This window comes from Diadema antillarum, unplaced genomic scaffold, assembly GCF_040938485.1.
Source record: "Diadema antillarum isolate AM-2024a unplaced genomic scaffold, OU_Dant_1.0 seq00000225_RagTag, whole genome shotgun sequence".
NCBI classification, from domain to species: Eukaryota; Metazoa; Echinodermata; class Echinoidea; order Diadematoida; family Diadematidae; genus Diadema; species Diadema antillarum.
This window is the reverse complement of record NW_027271277.1, coordinates 435,390-462,811: the sequence shown is the minus strand read 5'-3', so window position 1 is coordinate 462,811 and position 27,422 is coordinate 435,390. Positions and strand designations below refer to the sequence as shown.

The following is a 27,422-nucleotide window of genomic DNA, read 5'->3' as shown; positions in this document are numbered from 1 at the left end:
CTTTTTACAAATTCAGCTATAGCGAGCAGTGTACTCGCACGCACACAACGATCGGATCGAAGCGACGCTACTCTCGCAGCTCGCTGGTAGCGAGCTGTGTGTGCGAATTCATTGCTCTCTGTGTGCATGTGCTGAAAATTATGGCGAACTGCCTTTGGAAAGGGCTGGGCACTTCGTCCCCCCCCCCCCAACACACACACACACACACACACACACACACACACACACACACACACACACACACACACCTTCAGAAAAAAGGTCTGAAAAAAAATTCTTAAAGGGACGGTACAGTACTGGTTGAGGTGGGATTCATATTTTGAACATCCCTAAGTGAAATAATGAGAAACCTCTTATGAAATATGAAAGAGCATGTAATTTTAAGGATTCCACATTTATTTGATGAAAATTGGTTTTCAAATGGCTGAGATATCCAAAAACGTGACAATAATGAAAGGCGACAAGCCATGCCTTTTATTAACACCTCCTTGTTCAACCTTGTTTTTGGATATCTAAGCCATTTCAAAACCTATTTTCATCAAATAAACTTGTGATACCCCCTAGAATTGCGTGCTCTTTGCCATTTCATAAAATGGTTTCTAAATACATGTATCTCGCAAAGCGTTAAAAGCTAAATCCTCACCTCAACCAGAACTGTACACACCCTTTAAGAAACTTCACACCAAAACCCACGATTTTTCGGCCCGCAGCAATTTTTTTTTTCAACCAAACGTTCCTAGTAAAATCGATAAGTGGAAAAAAAACACTGTACTTTAACTTCATGTTTTTATATAAAACAACAAAGAGACAATGTTTGCCAATTCAAAAGAATTTGACAGTTCTTTTAATACAACATTGTAGCTATATTCCAAGTGAGATACAATAGAATTACATCAAACACACCTACTCACACAAGGTATCACTGTAATCGGAATAACAACAAAATTTTCACTTAACAAATAGAGTGGAGCATATTAGGCCTATAGGAAATCTATAATGAGTATCTATGCCTGTAATTAAAACCCATGACAATTACTTTATATCACATTTATTAATATATCAGGAAACAAAAACAAATGTTAAGAATTGTCAAGAATTGGGACCTGCAAAGCCACTGTGTTATCCACTATCCATCCGAGGCTCCACTATACGATTATAACAAGTTTTTATACACTTCTCCCATTCTAAAACATTAACAAATCATGTGGAAACATGAGGACATTCTAAGTCTTCTCATCACACCCCCCCCCCCCCTTGGGTCAGTAAATTCAGACCTAGCACAGTTTGTTCTGTCTGGACAATGAACTTTATTCACTTGAAAATATTAATTGACCCTTTGATTTTGATATAAAATTCCTTAACTACTTGTACTACATGTGATGAGAAAGCCACTAAACCTTGGGTATGTAATAAATGCTCACACAAGATGCTACATGTAATACAAATATATAATCCGTACGGTACACTAACTTAAAACAAAGAAGATAATCCATCACTATCTTTTCTACATGTCTTAATTTAGTATTGATTAAAATTATGTTTATTCTTTTCTTTTCTTTTCTTAGGATAATCCAATTTCCTAGACATATGAAAGATGCAGTATAGTACATTTGCAAATTAATTTACCAATTTCTACCTGATTATGTTGCCCTGGGCTAATGGAAATAGATGAGTACACTTGTGTACATTGTACCAGTATTTGAAATGCCATAAATTGCATTTTCATCACCAAAAATCTAATTCTGTGCATTACAGGTGGTTAACTTGTTTGGGGAATACATAGTTCTGACATACATTATCTTCTTTTCCACAATTACAGTACCGTAGTAATTCTTTCTACCATGCTCCTTGGCATGTCCTACATGGTTAGCTGTTACTGAGTGTTCTGAAATCCGAAGTTAAATGGGAGCATGGAAAAACAATCACTAAAATTCCTCTCTTTAGGCAGGTTTAAAAACACAAAGAATGGTGGAATTATGCTTTTTGAAGAGCAATTGTGGACTAGGAGGGGGTTTATTGTTAATGTGAAATGGTATTTGATTGCATGCTCATGCAGATCTGGAAGTTAAGACAAGGGCAATAAAAGAATTCCATTAACATGTAGTCTGGTCAACATATATATTTACCTTCGAAATTTGTGGCTAATCTTAACATTCACTTAATTTGTAACACCTCTGTCATAAAGTCAAGGATACATTAGCATTACCAGCCAACCTAATATCATTTTATGGCTGTAAACATGTTCATCAACAACCTAAGTTGTAAGTACATTAATACAGATGTAGTATGTAAATGCTTTTTTGTTAACTGAATGCAACATATGCATGATTTGACATTCGTTTCAGTTGACAGCTATTCTCTATTCCCAGGTATGTTGACTTATAAAATGCAAAGTTTATAGAAAATACCCATACATGCACCTGTACATGAATATATTTGGGAATTAAATGAATTACAGGGCCTTCTTAATTACTTTTATCCCTACAAATGTAGCTATGTCCTGGAATGTGTGAATTCTGTTTATTAAATGAAACACATTCAAAAATGTTTAGGACACTGTCAAAATTAAATGAAATGATAAAAAAGGAACACAAGAAATCAACAGAAACTTTATAGTGGGAAAAGAATCACTCTCTTTACAGTCACTATATCATGTACAATGTACTTGTACTTTCCAAAACAGATTCAATGCATCATACATACATCTGTAGTACCTTAGCATTACTCCTTAGCTGAGCCATACATTTCACCTATGATTTCAAAGCTTTCAACTCCACCCCCATTCCCTTCAAAGTGCAGGTTGATGTGGGATTGCCTAGCCTGCAGGGGAACATACACTGGAAATTTGATATCACAGACAGGACACTGCTTCAGCAGCATGCCCTCTTTTGATGAAGCTGCACCACTCCCTCCACTACCTGTTGCTGCTGATGCCTGCACATCACCACGGTGAGCATCTTCCGTGTCGCTGCCATCTGGCGAGTCTCTGTGCACGTGCTTCCGGATGTGTGCAATGATGTCCGCCCTTGACGATGTGCCCTTGAACTGACAGTAGCAAATGGCACATCGACGGTCCCTTATGCTCTGTTCTGCAAGGCGTATGGCAGAACTGCCTCTCATGTTCTCCAGTGTTGGTGAAGGTATGCCCCCATCCTTAAGCTGAATTGTGCTCCACTCTACCGAGGAGGGTAGGAGCATATCCTGTTGAGAATTGACATTGTCCCCTGTACACTGCTGAACCTGACTGTGCACATAGTGGGGAACATAAGGATCATGATGCATAGCCTCGCAAGATACTGCATTGCTGTAGGGATGGTGAGCATGATGCAACCATGTCTCCTCAGTGTCATCAAAGTTGCTAGGTCTCCTCATGCCTCCTCCTCTAAGTCTAACTCTCTCAGGCACTTCATTCATGTTGCTCCGCCTTCTCTGAAAATCCATCGCTCTGACCTCTGGGGGTGTATCAGGGGGTCCACGCACTTCATAATCTTCATCGGAATCTGAATGGGAAAGGTTAGATTCTATGTGCCAGTCCTCTTGAGAAACTTTGCGTGGAACAACTCCATTCGTCTTTGCTAGCCCTGTTGCTCGAGGAAACACACTTTCCCAGCTGCTTGACTTGACATTGGCTTCCTGGTTCACCAACTCTTTCTTACGTGAAAGAGTGCCCTCTGGACCTGAGTACGACTTTGATCGAGCAGGAAGATTGGAATTCTGAAGGACGGTCAGCTGTCTTGGGGGCAATGGTCCCCTGATTCCATGGAACATTCCGGGTACTGGTCTGGGAGGGAGCTGTTGCCCATTCCTAGTCGCCACTGTCTGATGGACTGGCTGAAATGCACTCTTACCCCCTGGTGCTCCAGGACTGACATTTGAAGTAGATTCTCCACTCCTTAATCCACTTGATAGTGCCTGAGGTGGTGACACTGGGCTACCAGATAGAAATCTACTAGCCAGCAAGGAACTCTTCTTAAACATCGGGTAATTTGCATCTGGAAGAAGACAAGACACAAATCACAAACTACAGTGACATGCACTTTTAACAGTATGGTCTCTTTCATCTATTTTGCTTTCATTTATATCAACAAAAAAAATACCAGGTACACAAAACAAAACAATTCAACTTCCCATCCATCAAGTAGCATACTTAAACACAATACTGTACATGTAAAGATTGCACATTTTTAATTTTGTTGTCTGATGCTATGACTGCAGAGGTTAGATAATCATATGAATGTTCTACTAATCAAAGGGTACTACAAGGGTACTAACTTGAATAAGATTCATCTCCAAGAGATCATCTTGATTGCAATTAGACAAGAAAGTTAAAGCAGAAATAAAAAAATGACAAAAATCTAGCAAAATGATGACTTGACTAGTGTAACTCCATTTTTTTTTTGACTAGTGTAACTCCATTTTTTTTTCTTTTTCATTTAGTGAAGTTACGGTGTTCAAGGATAGCTAACCTACAACATTTGGTAATTTGCAAATCAGGGGAGCATTTCATAAAGCGTTTTGTCAGACAAATTTGTTGGTCCAATTTTTTCTCAGCCAAAATGAAAGGATTTCAGTTTGTAGCAGTATCTGACAAAACACATGCAACTTGCAGGCATAGAAATTTAGACATGACAACTCCAAATCTCCATCAAAAATCTGAATTTCCCGTAAAAAATGGAACAAAACTCACTGTGACCTTCTGGTACTGCAGATTTCTTAATGTCTTATATTTCTTGTTGAATTCTCAACATGCTCATTTAAAGGGAATTTTCTCTTCTCAATTTATATTCACTCATGTACTTAAATATGACTGTTGCTCCAGGAGGAACTTGAAAGAAACATGGCTGCTGTTTAAATCATTTTGTACTATCTTTGTTGCAAAGCATAGGTCTTTCAATTACATGTACAAAACTAGTGGTGAAGGATTTCTACAGTGAGGGACTGCTACATCTGAGAACATTTAATTTCAAGGTAATTTGGACTGAATGTCTGAACAACAGCTACACAAGACACAAGCTACACATGAGTTCACCATGTTGAATGACTATGGCTATATTTTCTTGATATCACAGACCCAGTAGCATGAGGATTCACAGAGTAGGAAGACTGGCTCGGTTTGGATATACTTGTATTCCAGAAAACCCTGTGACAAATAATGCACATTTATCACAATTCTCTATTCAAGGAGGCCTACACACACAGCTGAAGAATCTTGATCCAGAGATGCTAATCAGAATGAAACAGAGGGCCCAAAATACACTTGTACCTTTACATGAAGCCAGCACTCTGTACACAAAAGGGCCTGAACTTTGACACTACCAGGGCCTGAATTCAGGCTTTTGCCACAAAAATGGCTTCCCTGTTGATACTTGTACGAGTCAACTGTTTCAGATGAGTGGATGCTTCAATGTTCGTACTCACTAACCTGCGCTATTCCTGTTTTTCGAATGTACCCCTGTGGACAGCGAATGAACTGGGCCACCCATGACTCCCCACGCTACTGGGTCTTTAAAGAGATCAGAAGCTGGTATGCCTTACCTCCTGGTCCTACCATTGAAGGACCATCTTCTAAATGTCTTCTGCAATTTTTGCAGAGCCGCCTCTCTGATTCCAACACAGTGACCTTATTTGAAAGACTTTCAATCACAGAGTTTGTCGTCATCAGCATGTTACCAAGGTCGTAGGTTTCCAGAGACTCTTTCTGAGGAAGATATAGCTCGCTCTCCTGCCTCTCAAGACTTTCCTTTCTCCTGCGCGCCTCTCCACTGGCATGGTAGGTTCCCACTGCCTTGGCCATACTTTCTAACATGATCTTGAATCTAAGTAGCTCCGTGACTGCCAACTCAGAGTTCTCAGCTGGCTCATCTTCAGGCTGATCAAGAGAATCTTCCTGTGGCATCAAAATAGATCTGGCCAAACCATCACTCTCAGATTTAATAATATCAAAATCAGAGCACATCCTTGTGTGCAACTCCATCAACTCTTTATCTGGGTTCTCAACATTTCTTTGTAAATCTTGCTTATGTACATTATACCACACGTCAATGTCATCCTCAGAAACAGAGGGCATGATTTTCTTGTCTTCACTTACATTGTACAGACTCCATAGCAGTAACCTCCAAATCCTTCTTACAACAGATACCAATACCCCTGAGTCTCCCTCTCCTAGAATCGTTCTAATCCCTACGGGGAGTTCAGTAGCAGTACCCTCCGAGTGTCCCTGGACATGACTAGTCAATTCTTCTAAGAGGTGCAGAAATTCCAAAGCATGTTTAACTGTTGCCTTGGATTGTTTAATGTAGACCTCTTGACCCCTTCTTCTCCTCTCCAATGAATCTTTCTCCTTTAGCAGTTGCTGATGAATATGCACCACCTGTCTAAACAATTGTCCCGCCTCCTCACAAAACTGGATGTCAGCTCCACTTACATGTATACCTGCTGACACATCAACAGCACACACATCACCACCATTGCTCCCAGGTTCACTTTGACAACCCAAGGACACTTCAGACTGACTTGAAGCACCAGGGCTTTTTGCTTCAAGCTCAGTCCCATAACTCTCACCAGATCCATTTTCCAAACCAGTTGCCTTCCCACTTGGATTTCCTCGAGACTGCTCTAGTTGTAACTGCTTTACGGTGTCACTTAGATGCTTATTGGTGTCACTTAGATGCTTATTCTGCGTTTTAAGGCCTTTGATTTGGGCCTTGAACTGAGTGATCATAGAATGAAGAGCCTCCTGGCCTCCTTCCATCTTTCAAATTGTGTCCACACGGTTTGTGGGACCGTCTACACAGAAGGTCTGTGTTCCAGAAGTGTTCCTTAGCAACGTATGATCATTACGACAACATGCTGGGCTTGAAAGCCCTTTAAAGACAAAATCCTGAGAGATGGCTTAGTCAGCATTCTCCATCTGCTGATTAAATCTGGCATGGAAACACAAAAAGAACATGCATCAATACAATAATATCGCATAATTAACATATCTATCATGTATGCATAATATTCAATATAATATTCAATGCCTAAAGAATTTCGGTAGAAGTTAATGATTCCCCTAATTGTTGATTCTGTGTTGTCACAAATGAAGACAAAGAATACATGTACGTTTACAATGATTTTTTTTTTAAAGGTCATTGCAGCATTTTTACCATAATTTGTAAACACAGTAAAGATGTACAATATCTGTACGCCAACAGAATCTGAAATCTTGCCCAGCTCTAGGCTACCTGCCTGTAAAGATTTCAAAGAGTTTGTCACATATTCTTTATTGTTACGTATTTTAAGAATTTTCCTCTTTCTTTCTCTCTGAATTAAGAGATTTGGTTTGCTCTGTTTAATTTATCCCATGCAATTACATGTATCACCTAAAAATAAGAAAACATAAAAAAATGAATGGGTCAATGCCAATGGTCAAAATGTTATCACGTTTGCTGAGATCATTAATCAAACAATATGCCTAGAAGTGAAGGATAAAACAAAATGCAATATTCCCTGACATTCAGTGTCTGATCTGCTTTGTTCTGTTTTTGCTCCCTCTCTCTCAATTTGGTCTAAATTTTTAAGAGACAAGTTTTGAATGGCACCAGGGCGATTAAACAGAAAGAGAGAAAAGAAGGCATCAAGAAAAAAAAATTATTGTATCTATACTCTATCACTCTGGCTCCTCACAGAGGACATGACAATCACTGTGCACATGCAAGGTACTACAGAGTAGTACACGTACGTAAGCACTTGCCTGATTGCCAAAGGCAAGTGAAAATCAAAGTTGGGCAATGAACGAATGGGAGAAAATGCTTGCCCGAATAGGGCAAGCAAAAAGGTTTTGAAGCCACTTTTTTCACTCCCCCCCCCCCAAAAAAAAAAAAGCTCACCATAAAAGGAAACCATACAGAAGCCATTTCCCAAATGCTACATAACGATCAAGCCAAGTTTGTTGAGCACTCCTTTGTGTTTATGCATGCAAATATATGTGTGCTCTTTATTAAAATGAATGTGTTTTATAAAGCTCTTGACTTCTGAGTGGTTTTCTATACCAGTTTCTCATATTTTTAGACTTCCCTTTTGGGAAAGTAAAATTCATGTTTGGGCAAGTGTTCTTGAACAATTTGAAAATCAGCTTGCCCCACTGGGCAAGTGGTACAAAAAAAAATTAATGTAGCACCCTGGATATGTACATGTAGTTCAAATTTATTCCCTTAATGGACTTGGTTTTTTTTTTACTTATGACATTGTATTTCAATTCATTACTCATAACCAGCAAGAACAGGTCTAAAAGGATTTAGTTTCATTCCGAACTTTTCATAACAACCTCTCTCATAACATATTGCATGAAATTTTAGCATTTTCCACCTTTAATCAAGTGAGCTGTATTCAGTGCAGGATGAAAAAGGAAAAGTTACATGGTCATGACATATTAATATTTAAAGCACAGGTACAACACAATCATCTAACAAGCAACTTGTCAAAGCTATTTCAATTTAGGGAACAATTATGTCATTTTGAGCTGTAAAATTCCTCCTCGAGGCTTCTCTTGGGAGAGGCAGTATATATCTGTGTTACATAAAGTGTAATGTGAACATTGATGGAAATGACTACTTAAATAAACAAATGATAAAATCTTGGGGTTTTTTTTTATCCGTAGTGCATATTTTCCAACATGTTGTTAACAATGTATGCTACGTCGAGCGTTAGATATCTCTGAATTGTTTTAATTGCAGCACACCATTTTTTTTTTTCAATTATTCCATACCCTGGGAAGCGTTGAAGCAAGGATAAATTTCTAGCACATACATTATAATATATAAATCCAATTCCAGCTACTGTACACTGGCCAGAGCAGAGCACTGTCAATCAATAGTGTATTCCTCAAGGATACATTACCGGTTATATGTATCACTGCTGGGATCAGACCTAAGACATTTTTTTAGATCGATCCATCAAGCAGCATACGGTATGAGAATTGATACTGAAGAATTATCATTACAAGATTAGCACCTCTGAAGATCACTAGATTCTCTCACATGAAATAGAGAGAGATTTCTGTAAGAGCTGAAATTTTCACATGGAGACTTTTTGAGAATTGCTACTTGTCCAACATTTTTGCATATTTTTGTTTTTAATTTCACGGTGGTTAAGAGGGTTTAAAAGTTGTAGTATAAAAAATAATGACTTCACGTTTCAGGAGAAAAATAAGAATAGGAAACAACCATTGATACGTATTGTGTAGTAGCAGATGTATTTAATGTTCTATTCGGAGGTGTTTCCCAGTCTCTGTATACTATTATAAACAAGTGGTGTGTTGTACATTTGAAGTATCGTATTGTTTGACCAAGATAATGCTATAGGGGTCCATGCAGTGTGTTAGACTTATTACTAATTCATATTATTTTACTAATTACTTGTACTAGTTGTGCAAAATCAAGAGCTGTCATTGCATGATTCTTAAAAAATATTTTCCCAATGAAAAATATGGACACATTTCAGCTTGTATAGTATATAGAACTTGCTAATTCCTACACAAAGTCAGCAAAAAGCTTTACACACAAACTTGCAACATATGACAGACAAATCTAGGAATTTTAATCTTCCCCAAAGTATCACTGCTAATTTATTCATGTAAGTAGGCTTTTGAAAATTCAACAAAAACAATGAAATGAAGAACGGCCTCGAAAGTTTCTTTTATTTTATTATTCCTCATTAAACACAAACATTACATACAAAAAACAAACGAACAAACAAACTGATAGTGATACAAGACAAGTTACCAAACCACAGAAAGTTTGTTTTTAGTACTGGATGGGTTGTGCCAAAGTGCTGTGTTAAGTGTGTACTAGACCTTTGCATTTTTAGGGGAAATCCAGGCGATTTTTAAAATTTCAATGAATGTACTGTAAAAGTGGAAATTTTCGCAGCGGTGAAATTTTCGTGCATTTTGCGCAACCAGAAACAAGCGCGAAAATAAAAGCATGTGAATATTTTTGCTTGCCCTAGGTTCCCATAGTTCATTGCCCGAGGCCGGCCCCACTTTTGTGTGACCATTTACACATTATACGAGAAAGTGACCAGAGTCCAGCCTGAGGCCCGCCTCAGGTCGGCTTTTTCATATGTGTTACAGGGATGGTCTAACTCTTACTAAATTGTACCATAACCCCAACCCATGGTATCTTACCTGTTCACCTGTCCCTAAACTTGACCTTCGCAAGTACAAACTGTACTGTATGCATTTTAATTGAACTGGTTCCCAATCCAACCTTTCACCTTCTAGACAGTGACTTCCATCAATGTAATTATTTATAACATGATTCTTATATAGGGTCCTACCCTTTGCCCAAAAAAGGCTAACACAATCTCTAGTAGATAGGGCCTGTATCATGCAGGAAGGTGGGAATTCCCACCTCCCTGGGAATGGGCATGCAATGTCAGAAACCATCAGAGATGAAAAAGAAGAAAAAAAAAAGTAGATGTCACAGAGTGTAGCTTTTTGAGTGTGCTCACTTACAAAATATAAATTCACGAGCTAGTTTTACAATACAATGTAATTATGTATTGTTAGGTTTTAGGGCAAACTTTGTTCTGCTGTTAGTGTTGGGACTATAAATCTGCAATGTTAGGCCACACATGTAGGCCTATGTCAGAAGAAGGCAAGGTTTGTTTTGCTCATTTGTTTTTGTCTCAATCATTATTCATCATCAGGAGGCCTGCCATGGTACTAAAAGGCCTGCATTGTTCAGATAATGTACAGAGGAACACACCCATCGTGGAACTAAATTAAAAATAGTGGTAGGCCTAACAAAGATTTACTTTCTGTGCTACAGTGAGTCAGATGTGACCAAAAAAAAAAAAAAAGTTAAAGGGGTAGTAGTGTCCACGCCCAGCATACATATTAAAGGACCTACCCATGCATGCAGAGCAAATACCCTTTGCTGACTTGTGACATTTTTAAAATTCATGACACCCTCAACATCTTGCATTCAATTGACAAAAATATGTTATAGAGTCTTAGTAGAAGTCTATTTGATAATTTTTCACTTTTTCTTCAGATTACTTGGATACGCCCACAGGAAACCTTCCAAATAAAATGTCTACTCTCTACCTCCTCTGTAGAAAAAGTCTAGTGATATGATTAACAAAAGGCATTGAAATGCATGAATGCAACTTCCCCTCAAATTGTGGACAGCATTTTGTTTTATGGTCGAATTATTGACAGCTTGCTTTGGGTTTTTTTTAAGAAATATTAGAGCATTAATCTGCTGAAAAATATGCCCAGACTTCTGACTAGGGCCTAGTGTAGTAGGCCTACATGTCATATTTAAAAACTTGTTGAATGACAATGTCAATGACACTAAGACAGTGACTCGGCTCTGTTTTTGGAGTGTCTACTGTAATTCGCGGATTGTAACCTTACAAGTTATTTATTTCGCCACATTATGGGTGATGTCGAGGGTATCAAGAATCAACCAACTGACACTGTGACAGCACGCATTGCACTACGATTACGTAGTTCCTTTAACATTCTTTGTTTACTAGCTACAGTCACGACAGTCAGCAAAATTATTAAACTAATACATTATAGGTATCTATTACACCAATGTGAGCACTTCACTACACTACACTACTCATTAGATAGGATAAATTTCTACCTTTACAGACAGGCCACTTGCATGCACAGGCACAGCAGGGACAGAAAGTCAAAACTAAATTTGTCATGACAACAATCAAAGATTCACTCTAAAGATATCAGCGGCTCATAAATGTTATACGTCAAAATGGAAGCAGAAACTCACCACGTAAAGCCCAGCATGTTACGAGAGAATAACTTGTTCCTTTAATTAACTTCTGTAAACCTTCGGGCAGCCAACCTTCGAGTAAACACTGTACGCGTATTCACGCATATTACATGCATGGACCTGTTCGTAACACAACGGCGCGGAAATGCTGCACAACAGGGAACTTGCTGCCGCCATTACAGCCGCGTCGGGGAAAGGGGATTCCCATATTCTCCGATGACTCCACAGTTACGTACTCGGTGACACGCCACCTGAACGCCTCGGCGTTGGAGCGCCCTCTACGGTTACTGTCACGTATCACGCACCACGTGTACATAATACCAGGGAGGTGGAACACCCTGGTAAATACACATTTTCTTGTGTACTGTAATCATTGAGCTTTTTAGTTATTCTTCTTGGAAGTATCAAGGAGGTACTATATAGGCGAGGCTCGCCTAGTACCTCCTTGGAAATACCAGTATACTGTACTAGCGCTAGTAGGCCGACATTGTACCCTTACTTCCCAACGTTCCGTCTGGAACCATGGCAAACAAGGCTTTTACGAGCTCTCTGGTAATATCGTGATCATGTCAGGGAAAATGATTTTGAACTTCTAGTTTTCGGAAGATCTTCAGGATGAAGAGATTGCAAATAATCGTCATTTCAAGGATCCCACTGAATCGTTGCATTGAAGCACCTGCAGTACAGATTTTTTTTTCTGACTCCTGCTTTCTCTTTCTTTGTCTTTCTCTCCCACCCTCAAATCTGCCTCTCTATAACTTCCAGTTAGTATCTCAGATATGTCTTTCTTCTCCTCCATATTCTGATTGAATATTGTATGTTTAAAATGGAAAGGCTTTTTGTAATATTATTCTTTTATTCTTTTACCCGTAATTTAAGCCTATAATTATGTATCATAATATTTCAATATGAAACATCGTGCAATTCAGTCACCGACTGCAATATACGATTGACATGAAACAGTTATTGAATTGAATCAAATTGAATTGGGAAATACGAATCAGGAAAAAATTACAAGTTACAAAATGAGATAGGTCTACATTGTATTATATTCTCCATAAACATGATTGTTAGCAGTATGTGGCTGAATAAGTAATCATTGATTTCAATGATTTCCTTCACAAAATTCATCTCTTTACAACTAAAACATAATAGTGTTATTCTTTGGTAGGCCTGTGCTGCTTGATTTGTCCAGATTTTGAAATAAAAGAAACAGTAAAACTATTCGGAACGTATATGCTACCCGTATAATGAACCCTCCAATAAAACAGAGTCTAAACTTTGTCTCTTTTGTCCTCTTCATCAGAACGTAAAGTTGATTGGCCAAACCAATAGTTGGATTATAAACATAAAATGACTGGATCTTTACACATTAGTACAGTGACCACGACAGTAGTTTCAATACTTTTTCATATTTGATTCTGAAATATTGTTCATACGTGGGATTTATACTTTATCCATCTATTTGGACACATTATTTTGTGCACATGGTGCTAACATAAACGTGTATCTTTCTTAGCTAAGGGGTTCTACAAATATTATGCTAATCTTTGATAAATTTTGTTCTTCGTGTTAATTTTTGACGATTAGACCCTACCAATAAATCAATTTGTGGGTAGGTATTTTGTAATGACAAAAAGGGTAAACCCCTAATGACCTTGCAGATGTGATCAATATCTCAGTTGCTATTTTAAATCGCATTTAACATGTTCAAAATATTATCTGATGCCCGAATTGTTTTAGCTCGGCGAATGTATTTGTTATGTTCTTTCATATACTTGTATTCGTGATCAATGTTCTCAAGTTGGTTAGCTAATACTCATAGAGGTTTACCTTTAACTGAAAAAATATATGCAATTCATTAAAGCAAACAACAAACAACCACGTTGATCACACGCCTACCAGCTGTGGGAAGACTGTGGGAAGTACTATAGTACCCGATGCGTTCTTATGGGCAAAGAGCGTAGAAGCACTCGCTTCTATATTCTTTGTTCATGGGTTTGTTTGTTTGTTTGTTGTTGTTGTTGTTGTTGTTTTGGGGATGTGTTGTCTTCTTCTTCTTTTTTCAATCATCAGATATATTGATATGACGTTGAGTATGCCGGTTTGGTACATCGTGGACTATTCAAAAGATGTATGATTCTTGATCGTCATATTACGAGAATTCCGATAATGCAGATGGTGATATAAAGAGAAGGGAAAACGAGTTGAGATTATATGTCACCATGGGTATCTGTATAAGACATGAAGATTGTATTCGGACTTGTGAGCGAAGGTTTAGACAACCAGCGAGGAACTGCACAAAAAAAGAAGGACAAAAAATGTCCCCATGATATTATACATAATAATATGTGTGTATGTGAGTGTGTATAATATATATATATATATATATATATATATATATATATATATATTTATTTATTTATTTATATAAATAAAGTACTTGTATATATATACATACACACATACACACACACACATATATTATATATATATATATATATATATATATATATATATATATACATATTAATATTAATATATCGGAATTACACCGAGGACGTTGCTGTGTTAAACTCATTTGCTCTACTATCAATCTAAATAAATGACCATAATACTTATTATCATACAGATGGTCTAATGGCAATTTCGTCCAGTCAGATTTTGCGCATTTCCAACTGGACTATATATAACAGTCATTAGAGACAGGGTTGCGGACGAAACAGGATTAGACTACATAACGGGTAGAGACATTAACTTAACAGCTATTAGACGAAATGGGAGTAGACCAAGTGGTAGATCACCTTCGCAAGATACACGACAGGCGATCGAAGCATATAGGAGCGGACCGTCGTTTCAGCAACGTAACGTGGATATATCTTCTTACCAAGATCTAAGGGGACTCAAACGCACACACCTGCCACGTCAGTATATTGTTGACAGGATAACTAAGTACAAGTACTATAGTACATGTATATCGTTCTATTGCGTATGGATATCGGAACCAGTTTTTGAGTGATATACATCCATGTACTCAGTACAAAGAAGCAGTTACTGTGAAGTATGGTGTATTCGATCGATGTACGATGCTGTGTGCCAAGATGCGTTTGGCCGTTTTGTATGCTTTCATATCATAACTATACTGAAAACAAAACAATGACAAATGCACGGTATTAATCTGACAAATGTAATTACGTGCGGCAAGCCACACCCGGAAAGTCGAACCTAGAATTCGTGGAAATTGTTGGTTCTTTTTGATCCATTAATCACTTGGGGTTCATAACTTTGTTGACTACAAAATATCTTGAAGAGAGAACATATCCTGGTTGATTATTGTTCGCAGTGTTTAGCGATATAACCACAACCGGGAACGAGCAAACATAATATTCAGGGATGCAAGTAATGCCAGTGGTTGATCTGGGAGGAGGGGGGGGGGGGGGGGGGGGCACCAGGCCTGCCTCCTCTTTATTATTTTTTTTTTGTGAAAACAAAAGAAATAGCAAGAAAATGGGGGGGGGGAGGGTGCACCCCCTTTAATTTTGTAAAGGTGCCTCCCCTTTACGGAATTCCTGGATCCGCCCGCGCTCTCTACTGCACACAGATTATAAAAGAAAAGGAATTAAAACAAAATAGACGTGTTTAGTTTTTCCTGAACAATACATTCTGTACCAATTCCCTTTCGTGTGAGAATATTGATTTGAAATGATCCACGTTTCTATTTTGGGGAGTTTGCTTCAAATAGAGATTAGTCGCCTTTCTTATGTTTCCGGAGCACCCTTAAAATTTCATGAAGACAACACCGAGAATGATCAAAAGAATATGTAAGGTTTTCCTTACAGTCTTGTCGTACAAAAGTCAAATTGTTGCTAATACAGTCGTGTATTCATAAAAAGCTTCTTTTTTTTTTCACTGCTGGATGTACAGTCTACACACCTGACATTATTTTGTAAACATTTAGTAAAGGAAAATTATACCCAATTATATGTGTTGATTAATTACGCAACAATTTTTTTGTTAGCAGAGACTTGAACACAACAGCGAAGTTTGAGGTAAATTGGACAATTAGTTCAAAGTAAAATTTTTAAAGTTTTTGTGCTGTCACCGCTGGATGAGCAGACTACAAAAGTTCGTGACGTCACAACAGGATAACGGTACATGTATAAAGAAAATATAAAGATAATTCCACAAAATTCCGTATCTTATGAAAACAGACACAAGCAAAAAAGAAACAAGGAAAAGTATAAATTACGCGGTGCGTAATATATGTCCCCGCCGGAAGTAGCATTTAGTAGCAAAATGTACAATATAGGTAAAAAGATGAAGGTCAAAGGTCAAAGAAGTCAAAGGTCAAAATTCTATGTAGAAGTTTTGAAGCCCTCACCTAGTGCCATCACATAAAGCAAACGGAATCGAAATCGGGTTAGAAATGGCGAAGGAGTAGCATTTTGTAGCCAATGTACAATATAGGTAAAAAAATCAAGGTCAAAGGTCAAAGAAGTCAAAGGTCAAAATTCTGTGTAGAAGTTTTGAAGCCCTCACCTAGTGCCATCACTTAAAGCAAACGGAATTGAAATCGGGTTACAAATGGCAAAGGAGTAGCATTTTGTAGCAAAATGTACAATATAGGTCAAAAATCAAGGTCAAAGGTCAAAGAAGTCAAAGGTCAAAATTCTGTGTAGAAGTTTTGAAGCCCTCACCTAGTGCCATCACATAAAGCAAACGGAATCAAAATCGGGTTAGAAATGGCGAAGGAGTAGCATTTTGTAGGCAATGTACAATATAGGTCAAAAATCAAGGTCAAAGGTCAAAGAAGTCAAAGGTCAAAATTCTGTGTAGAAGTTTTGAAGCCCTCACCTAGTGCCATCACTTAAAGCAAACGGAATTGAAATCGGGTTACAAATAGCGAAGGAGTAGCATTTTGTAGCAAAATGTACAATATAGGTCAAAAATCAAGGTCAAAGGTCAAAGAAGTCAAAGGTCAAAATTCTGTGTAGAAGTTTTGAAGCCCTCACCTAGTGCCATCATATAAAGCAAACGGAATCAAAATCGGGTTAGAAATGGCGAAGGAGTAGCATTTTGAAGCAAAATGTACAATATAGGTCAAAGGTCAAGGTCAAAGGTCACAATTGAAATTCTGTATAGAAGTTTCAAAGCTCCCATGTAGTGCTATCATATAAAGCAAACAGAATCAAAATCGGGTTAGAAATGGCGAAGGAGTAGCATTTTGAACATTTTGATCACACACGGACGCACACACGGACGGACACACGGACGCACGGACGCACGGACGCACGGACGCACGGACGGACACACACACGTACGGAGCCCGTTTCATAGTCCCCTGCTCGAACTCGTTCGGCGGGGACAAAAAAAAGGTCATAATTTACTTAAGAAATAGGATCACCTGAAAAAATGCATCCGTAAGTCAGAGTACACTATAAATTTTCTATATGTATTTCTTTGTCAGGTTCACAAACAAGGAATGTCTTCATAAATCTGAAGATATTGCAATCGATCCCTTGAAGCATGCAAAATGTTGTTTACAGGTGTAGAAGATATATCGTTTTTATTGCGTGTTTAATTTTTTAGAGTGACAGCTCTGCAAGTCAACTTGATGGCAAATATTGGCTATTACAAAAACTGTTTTTGTAATACTGATGATGATGATGATGATGATAATAATAATAATAATAATAATAATAATAATAGTAATAATGATAATAATAATGATAATCAACATTATTATTATGACCATCATTATTATTTTCATTATTATTATGATTATGATTATGATGATGATGATTATTATTATTATCATCATCATCATCATCATCATAACAACAGCAGCAGCAGTAGCACCTGGATCCCATCACGCACCATTAGTCCTTTCTATGTTGAGCATCTTCAGTCCAAGCTTTCTGATTATTAGGAACTTTCCTGGTTTTAAAGGTTACCAACTTTTTAATTTACAATCCTCAAGTCCTCACATACTTGTATACTACTTATACGCTGTACACTATTTTGATTTATACCAGTTGCTATCCTTTCAGTACAATGTCACAGGCAGACAGATTTCTGTTGTTCTTGGTTTATTTTCTACATATCGGCACATATCAACTGGCACAAACACACACACACACACACACACACACACACACAGTCTACATCTCCTGTCTATGGGTAATGACAGTGGGTCAAACATGTTCTGCCCAGATGGAAAGCTCTCTCTGTGACACTTGGTGGGACAACAACGAAAAAAAAAACTACACTGTTACAAACTATAGAATATCTCATATACAATCTTACACTATAATTTGTAGGAATGACTTGGGAGGGGGGGGGGGTCAGTGAATTTAGACTATCCACAGGGGGAAAAACATGACACATTTGCACTGCATGAATTAAGTTGAACAGCACAACAGCTTTGCAAATTGTATAGATGAAGTTGAACATGTAATAGAAACACCATAAAGTACCGTCATTAAAGTCAGCACATGATTTCATAAGGCATTGCACTAAAGAACATGGGCCAACAGATTGCCATATCCACAGACTTCCTGATATTCAAACTGACATACAATCTGTAATTTCATTTACTTGTCTGATTCTGCTCAAAATATTGTTATCACTTGTTTGATTTGGTAGATATCTTCTTGGAAACTTTCTCACACAGAAAACTCTCAAGGAATATAAAACTAGGTACAAGTGTAAGAAGAATGCAATGAGTTAATCATCAAAATGTTAAAATAAGTATTTTTAATTACTTTTCATTCAATAACAGCCCTTGAAACTCAATACTATGTAATGATTTGCATGGGATTATGTAACTGCTTAAAGCTGTTCTTTCTTTTTCTTTTTACTCTTGTACATGTACATGTACGAGGGCAACCAACAGATGTACAATCCACCAACACTAACATCTGACCACACACATCAACATTTTTCATGGGGTAAAAAATGACAGAAAGTGTACATAATATTTTCCAGTCTCAACAGATGTGTGAGTCAATTCATTCACCGTCTTTCTACATTCCATTTTTTAGTAACTGCACTTCATTCCACAAATAAAGTAATTTCACCATTTTTTATGAATACATGGAACTGATAATACATGTATTACACCTGTATGATTTCAAACGTTCCTGTATCTTATCGAGATATTTGAATTCTTAGACACAAATGCAGCCTGGGTTCCATATTCATCGACATGCACACATGGCAAACTCTGTAAGGAGCATAATCTTTGATACAATTTGCATCAAGCTCTACAGCCTGACACCAATCAAAATCTGTCTCACTTGACTATATCATAATCCAGCTCTGAGGTTAATATGTTGGAAGCAGACAATAAACTTTGCATGAAACTGCTGAGAGCAATTAAAGGAAACCAAAACCAAACAAGCTAATGTGGATTGGGTGAAAGCAGCATCATTAGTTCAGCACATCAGTGAGAGTTTGAGGAAAAGTGGACAATCGATGCAAAAGTTATGAATTTTTAAAGTTTTGGTGTTACAATGACTGGATAAGGAGAGTACTAGAGTTTATGACGTCATGTGTGGACAACAATATAAAGAAATAAAAGGATTCCACAAAAATTCATTTTCATAAAAATTACAAATTCCATCAACTTGCTACTGATATATGTTTAGGGTAATGTCATTAACCCTGCTTTCTGAGAGAGTTCAGTCAAGTGTCTTTCATCAAAGTCGGACGATCGTCACCCCTAATAGTGCGTTATTTCATAATCTCTCGAACGACCGAAGTTTGTGCATGCAATTGCGCAATGCTAGACTCCGTGCTATATCCATAAACGTGGGGGACAATGCTGCCACTGAGACACGTGTGTGTGTGTGCGCCTGTGTGTGTACGCATCATACACAAACATTGTGACTGCGAGCTGCGGTGAATGGAGGAGAGAGGCCAGAAGACACGTGGCTCTTTTGGCCTCTCTGCATGCGCATGCGCACTGAGAGTGTGCGTCCATTCAGAAGCTCTCGTGGCTCAGGCAGCCATTTTGGGTCAGGAGATTTGTAGTCTAAAGTGTTGTTCGCTGACCCATTGAGCCAGCGCTATTCTTATTCGGTGTCACTACATTTGGTACAGAATGGGGGAGGCAGCATGTTGCATTCGTCTCCGTGCCGCACAAACGACTCGCCACGATTGTACGGCTTTAAGCTAGAAAAGTGAAAGTATGTTGAATTTTCTTTTTATAGTTGTCCACGCATGATGTCATAGACATTACAAAACCACAACTTTAAAAATTCATAACTTTTGCATCGATTGTCCGATTTTCCTCAAACTTTCACTGATGTGTTCTAATAATGTTGCTGCTTTCACTCAATCAACATTACTCTTTGGATTTGGGTTTCCCTTTAATCAGTGTTACCTGACAAATCAGAATCCAGCACTGAGTTTAAAATGAATTGCAAGTGCCTGCTACCTGCATTGCCAAGGGAATCCTGGATGCAGTCTTGCACAATGTCAAAACCTCTAACCTATCACACTCAAAATGAAATGAAACTTTCCACCACATCGCAATCTTGCAGAACGAAGTATGACCAGCAGGGTTATGGCTTGTGAAGTGTCAAAGATAAATAAAAACAGGTCTATACTGTGCTTTTTGACACACCACTTGTACTGAGTAACTTCTGTGATTGGCCAACCATATACATGTAGTATAACCCCAGCAATACTGTAGGTTTATTTGATAAGCTACTGATCTTAATTGCAGTTGGCACACTCTCTGCTGTTACGACAATGTGTGGGGTGGCTGCACTGGTGCAAGTCCCGAATATACTCGGGCAGGTGTCTATGGGAAATGTGTGTTGAAGCAAAATCGGTACGTCCTCGGCAGGTTAACTCTTTTTTTTTTGGTTCTAAATTTAATGGAAATGAAATCCTTATAAAAGGGTATTCACGGGCTGGGAAAGCATATGGAATCTGCATATTCATGAGTGGCCACTTTATACCAAATTAATCTAGCATGGTTTATATGAGACAGGGTAGAGGTACACATGTTCGCCACCCTATCACAGTCTTTCGCAACTCCTGAGGGCAAAAATCATAACATGCTCCAAATAAAACAATTCCTTTGTGGAAAGAATTGTTGCACTTCTCACACATCCTTCTACTGCTATTTGAGCATTTCAGAAAGTTTCTCCTCCAGGTACTTGATTTGCTGTGCTGATGAGCGGAGCGGATACCAGTCATGATAGGATACCTGAGGAAAAAGAAAAAACAAAAAATACATATTACTTATGATATCTCTGTTGTGCCACGCCTGTGGAACTCTCTACAAGTCCCGCTTCGGAATTGCAACAGCCTCAATCCCTTCAAATCTGAACTGAAGACTTATCTTTTCCAGCAACTTTGTGAATGATGTGTGACACATTGTGGGAGCCACGCGCCTTTGAATGTTTCTACAGATAAATGGCACTATATAAATGCTGTTTCATCATCATCATCATCATCATGCAGATATGCAAACATATCAAAGGAGGGAACATAGTCATTGCTCTGATTATGAGCAGTCTCCAACAACATTTCCATTTGATATAACTGTAAAGATATGTGTGTGAAAGGGTGTCACAGGGTAACGGCATACCTGCCAACATGTCTGTGTACAATTTAATAATTTATTATTAATTCTTATGAAAATTATGGATAGTGGGCTGTTTTGAAAAGGAGTAAAGAGCATATTTAGAAAAAAATACAATTATAGGCAGAAATTTATGAGGCTAAAACAATAAGTCACATGCTGATATTATCAATAATCACTAAATTATACATATATGTACTAATAGTTAGCAGTTATGCAACAATGATGCTGTTTTCTGCAAATTTCCAACCAGGGCCATGAAGAATTTCTTGGTACACTTCTGTTAACTTATAAAAATCATTTATTTGTTTTTTCTTTGGTAATTGGCCAGTTTTCACAAGCTTCGGTTGTTTATAATTTTGCAGCCAAAAGTATCTCTGAACAAACTAAACGTCTTTTCCATTACTTGCATATTGTTACTCTTGCACAAGTTCAGGGTAGCACCAAATCCACCCATATTTCCACACCGCAAAATATTTCATGGTTCAATATTCAGACTCTTTTAACCCCTTGCGGACGAGTCCTGAGAACATTCCAACAGGTGTCTATGGGAAATGCATGTTATAGCAAAATCAGTCTGTCCCCAGTGGGTTAACAAGGAATGTTTGAATTAACCACTCTAGGTTTGGCTACCGTCTATCATCAAGAGTTACACCTACAGGCCACTATTACCTCAAGGACTTTGTAGCCCGATTGTTTCAGGTGACGGAGCATCATTTCAATCCGGCCAATCAGTTGTCTCGTTGAGTAAATATAGCAGGGTGGGCCAAATGTGACAACAGCCATTCTAGTGAAAGATGGTAGAGAAAATTATACGCATTGTACTTGTACTGTAGAGTGCAAAGTTTTGCAGGATAGAACTTTAGTCAATTTCATGCAAAATGCAACTATCACAAAATTAAAAACACGCAAACGTTTTACTTGGCACGCCGTGCATTGTATATGGTTACATTATGAAGTGCTCACTCAATTGTCGTGACTGCCCACAGGGAAAACACCCAAAACTCATCTTACTCGAAATAAGGAAAAAATTCCTTTATTACAGGATCAGGACATTTGCAGTTCACTGTTTAATGACTATTTCTGTGATGAGTTGTGTTCCTATACGCAATTAATTTCCTCAATGTTCAACTGGAGCTTTCTGATTATTGTCAAGAAGCCAAAATCTATGGTCACTTGTGACATTATGAAGGGTACATATACTGTATTGAGAAATATTTTCAGCAAAATCAGATGTGTAAATTCCATAGCTGTTGGCAGGTAACTCTTTTCACCATGAGAGCTTAAACTTTTGCACAACTCATCATTCTGTGCAGAGTCAATTATTAAGGCCCCTGACAATATTAGGGCCCCTGCTTGCAATGCTATTGAGCTGGCCTGGGACAGTGCATGAGAGGAAATTCTGGTGCTTATCTTTTGCTATTGGGAGCCTATTCTCTAAATCCATAAAAATGAAATTCCCATGAAAATGTCAGCATATCAATACAGTGGATTATTACTTACTTTTGTTCACTGCCTCCTTCAAGACTTGATATCTCAGCATCTGTACAGAAAAGACAGAAAACTTGGTCATTAGCTTTAGCTGTACTGATTAAGAAATATTAGATAGTACAGCTATGGCCAAAACTATAGTTAGAAATATATACTTTACAGAAAGTAATGCTACCCGTGTGCTTGTGGTGCAGAATTGGGTTAAGTTGTCGGAACCTGTCTTATTGTAAAATTGTTTAGACTTTGGTTTTTAAATAACTTTGATTTTGCTGAACTCAACGGAATAAATGTATTAATAGTGTTGTTGTTGTTGTTGAAGAGCCTTGCTTTTACTCTGCTACATCTCAATGGCACAAAATAGCTACAAAGTAGCAAGTTACTATGAAATACAAGAACTTCAGGAAAATCAGGGCAAAGTCACCAGTCTCAGTAAGGATCTTTTCGATTTCAAGTTATTCGTCTTATCTTTTTTGTATTATGGCGTTTCATGTGCATGCAAAAATAACCATCATGGATATAATGCTACAACACACATTTTGCATAAATACCTGCCTGAGAATACTCAACTAGTCTTCAACAGGTTATGCTGCTACATCTAGCAACCACAGAATATACATAGAAGTATTAGAATTTGTGATATATAATGCCCATCTTGAAGCATGCAATTCAGGATGTAAGGGCTATGAAGTATAACATAATTCCTGCAAGTGCAGCCCCCTCCGACTCACCAAGAACATAGCCAAGACTGGTCTTAACTTTCTCTTCCACGGCAAACTTCTCCCTAAGATCCGATGTTAGGACGTTCAGCACCGACCGATGGAGGGTTGTGGTGAAGATTTTGTGGTCGGATGGGAAAGGGTGAAGGTCAGGGGTCAGGGTCGGCCCCTGGTAGGACTGCGCCTCCAGCTTGGCATGGGTGTTGATCTGGATTAACTTCAGCTTGTGTGTTGATTGCAGACCTTTAGCAAAACACATCAACCACAGTAACCATAAATGCATTTATATGTACACATATTTCAGACACTATCACATCACCATTACTTTTGTATTATTTAAGCACTTTTTTTTTCAGTTGCCAAAAACTGAAATACAAAACACAACAGGTCATATTTCATGGTACTGGTGTAATAAAGACAGATATACAGATTAAACAGAAGCAAAAGTAAACGCCACCACAGGTGTAAGTACGCAGAACGAGGGAAAACCATGAAAGTCTATTTTCCTCTCATATTCTACTTAACTTTATTGCATGATTTATTAATGGTACATGTACACAACCTCATTACAGAGCAATGAACAAAGAGACCATCAAAAAGAGGAACAGAGCAAGAGTGGGAGAAAGAGTGAGATAGACAAATAAGGTTAGGAATAACACATTTTTCAATCTGCAAAAGATATGATTCCATTCAGGAAGACTAATATGATTTACTAAACAAACAAACAAATATATGTACTCATTAAACAGCAGAGGGATATCCATTTTGTTTTTAAATAATGATGTTTAAATCCCAAGGTGCACTGACAAGCAATCAGAGTTTGAAAATATTTGGAGTAGTAAAATACAACAGACAAACTATCTCACCATCTTGTTCTTGTGATGCATCCCCAAACTGAAGAGTGTTTTCCAGGAGACTTGAAGGAACATGGCCAAGGACAGCGAGTGAGTGAACCAAGTCAATCTTATCTAGGAGGGAAAGGCCATCCAGCTGAGTTGACAGAAAATTTCCAATCTGATCAAAGAACCCCTTTGTATCAGACGGCTTGAAGCACAATTGACCGTAGGCAAACAAAATCCTCTTGACGTCTAATATGGAGAGTTTGTCGAGAGAGGAAGCTACTATGCTATGAATGGACTCAAACAAGCTTACAGCTTCAATGCGTGCTATAGCATACGTCTTGGCAACATCGCAGATGACACTCAGGGGGATGTCAGGGAGTTGCTCCTGAATGTGGGCAGCGAACTCTTGATAGAGGGCGGGATTGTGGAAGCCTAGAGTAGTCAAGGCCCTCATAATGCCCAGGATCTGGGTGACCTCCCAGTATGATCTCTGCTCCATCAGCTGGTAAGAAACAGCTCTCAAGATGGGCAGGGATCTCGTCTTGGTGCTGGCCAGAGACTTGGTCAGTCCCGCAATCTCCTGGAAGCTGTACTGGTCAAGCATCTCAAGTGTCTTGTCCTCCACACGCTCTAGGAGTGGCCGGGATATCCTGGCAGCAGCAGGAAGCAACCGCCGGACAAGTTGCGGGCTTTCGATTTCACGCCATCTCAGCTCCAGGACACGGGCAGCCTCAGTGACAAGAGCCTTAGTTTCTGCTCTCTTCGAAAGCAAGATGTCATTGCTAATGATTACAGCCAGATAGCGAATAGGAAGCAGCCGTAATCTTCGTCTGCACTCACCCTCAAGAGTCAGAATCAAATCATCCTGGGCCTGGAGATGAAGGGCACTGGACAATGTGCTAGTTAGACTCTCGTTGCTCAAGCTCTTCACTGTTCTACTTATCACCGCTGACAAGTCCTTAAAGCGGATGTCTTGCACGAGATTCTCTTCAAGATTATTCTTACTAACATACCGCAAGGCATTGATAGTCACTGAAGCTTCATTCCCAGACAGCTCATGCTGGCTTGCCTTTGCAAGGACTTCTTCCATGGTTTCCAGTGTTTTCAGTTCTTTGAAGAAAACCGAACTCGGCGATGGTTCTCTCTCCTCGTTCTCTCTCACTGCAGGTTCTGAAGAGCTTGCTACAGCATCGCTATACAGCACAGCTTTCCCTAATGACAATGTTCTATTCTGGGTGTGGTGAATGCCTTGATAGCCTGGTGCAACTGTGACAGGGTAGAACCTCCTTGTGCACTGAAGTCGGAGAGCTAATCTCAGCACAGATGCCGCCATCGTCAGGGCTGTACTTTCTCTCTACAAACACAGTACAACAAAGGAGAGAGTTAACTGGGTACAGTATACACTGCTGTATGCAGAGAAATCAGTAAATCACACTGCCAATAATTAGACCTTCCAAAATTCCACTGCCAGCTACATGTAGGATAGGAACCTTGATGCTTTTTCGCCTAGATGAATTCTACATGGGAGGTGCAGGTTTTTTATTGTTAATCTGAATGCATTTACCGGAAGTACCGTACTGTAAATCGAGGTCTACCTGTAGCTTGAACCATAAAAGGGTTTTTTACTGCCATGCAGAAGTAGTACCAACAGCAATAGAACTCTAGAATTTAGATCCTATTTCTGATTCATCTATCGAATCTATTGTACATCTTGTACTTTTGGTTGTTGATTTACCAGCAGGCTAAACGGCAGAATACCCGTCCGCGTCCATCATGGCCCAATGTGGGTGCACATCATACTGCACATGCACATGCATCAGCAAGGACGGAGGCAGGGTAGTGTACAATGTAGAGTGTAAGTGTATTTGTATTACGACCGCCCTTAACGTCTGACAGGGTATTCTAGTTTTTCCTACCTACTTAAATGCACACAGCCCATACTGTATGTAATTCAACCATACACATTGTAAACATTTCCAAATATTGGACCACTGGTTAGACCTACACATGTACATGTAGAAACATGTGTTGTAAAGTATGACCATTAATACACTGTCACATCCCAAATTCGACCGCTGGCTACAAAGAAAGTAAAAACCTATTGCTTTTACATGTGGTCAAATGGGAGGTTAAACTTTGATGCCGATCTTTTGTCCTTCGCGCACAGTCGAACCTTGGTGTGAGTGCCAATGCCTCCGTACAACATTTTGAGAAGACTAGAAAAATAAAAATCTGGCCTCAAGTAGACAAATTTTACAAAACAGCAATTCAGTTAATGAAACCTGCTTCTTAAAGGACAAGTTCACCTTCATAAACATAAGGATTGAGAGAATGTAGCAATATTAGTAGAACACATCATTGAAAGTTTGAGGAAAATCGGACAATCTGTTCAAAAGTTATGAATTTTTGAAGTTTTTGTGCAGTAACCGCTGGATGAGAAGACTATTGCAGTGTGTGAATAACTTAGATGTCACATGCGTACAACAATATAAGGAAAATATAAAGAGAATTTCACAAAATTTCATCTTTCGAAAAAAGTACACATTCCCCCGACTCGTTACCGACAAATGTTATGGCTAATATTATTCCCCCTGCCTTTAGAAAGAGGCAAGTCAAGTGCTCTATTATTATGCGAAAAAAGTGAAAATATGTTGAATTTTCTTTACATTTTCTTTATGCTGTTGTACGCATATGACTCACAAGCTGTAGTAGCCTCCTCATCCAGCGGTTCCAACACAAAAATTTTAAAAATTCATAACTTTTGCATCGATTGTCCAATTTTCCTCAAACTTTCACTGATGTGTTCTATTAATATTGTTGCATTCTCTCAATCCTTATGTTTATGAAGGTGAACTTGTCCTTTAAAGGCAGCCGATCGCCATCCCTAATGGTACGTAAACTCCGAACGACCGAAGTTTGTGCATGCAATTGCGCAATGCTATCACTGAGACAAGTGTGTGTGTGTGCGTGTGTGTGTACGCATCATACA

General features: G+C 38.5%; 2 protein-coding genes across 2 annotated transcripts; both read right to left on the bottom strand.

Annotated features, from left to right (window-relative positions):
- Positions 1–222: 222 nt before the first annotated feature.
- On the bottom strand, positions 223–12,030 carry LOC139729211 (uncharacterized). Its single transcript, XM_071640141.1, has 3 exons — positions 11,784–12,030; positions 5,536–6,923; positions 223–3,992 (listed from the first exon to the last, which is right to left on the bottom strand). The coding sequence occupies exons 2-3, from the start codon at positions 6,749–6,751 to the stop codon at positions 2,722–2,724; spliced, it is 2,487 nt and encodes an 828-aa protein (XP_071496242.1). The 5' UTR covers positions 6,752–6,923; positions 11,784–12,030; the 3' UTR covers positions 223–2,721.
- An 8,558-nt stretch (positions 12,031–20,588) lies between these two features.
- Positions 20,589–25,766, bottom strand: LOC139729203 (FAST kinase domain-containing protein 4-like). The gene is made up of 5 exons (XM_071640132.1): positions 24,458–25,766; positions 23,604–23,834; positions 22,888–22,927; positions 22,057–22,171; positions 20,589–21,006 (listed from the first exon to the last, which is right to left on the bottom strand). The coding sequence occupies exons 1-5, from the start codon at positions 25,764–25,766 to the stop codon at positions 20,920–20,922; spliced, it is 1,782 nt and encodes a 593-aa protein (XP_071496233.1). The 3' UTR covers positions 20,589–20,919.
- Positions 25,767–27,422: the final 1,656 nt, after the last annotated feature.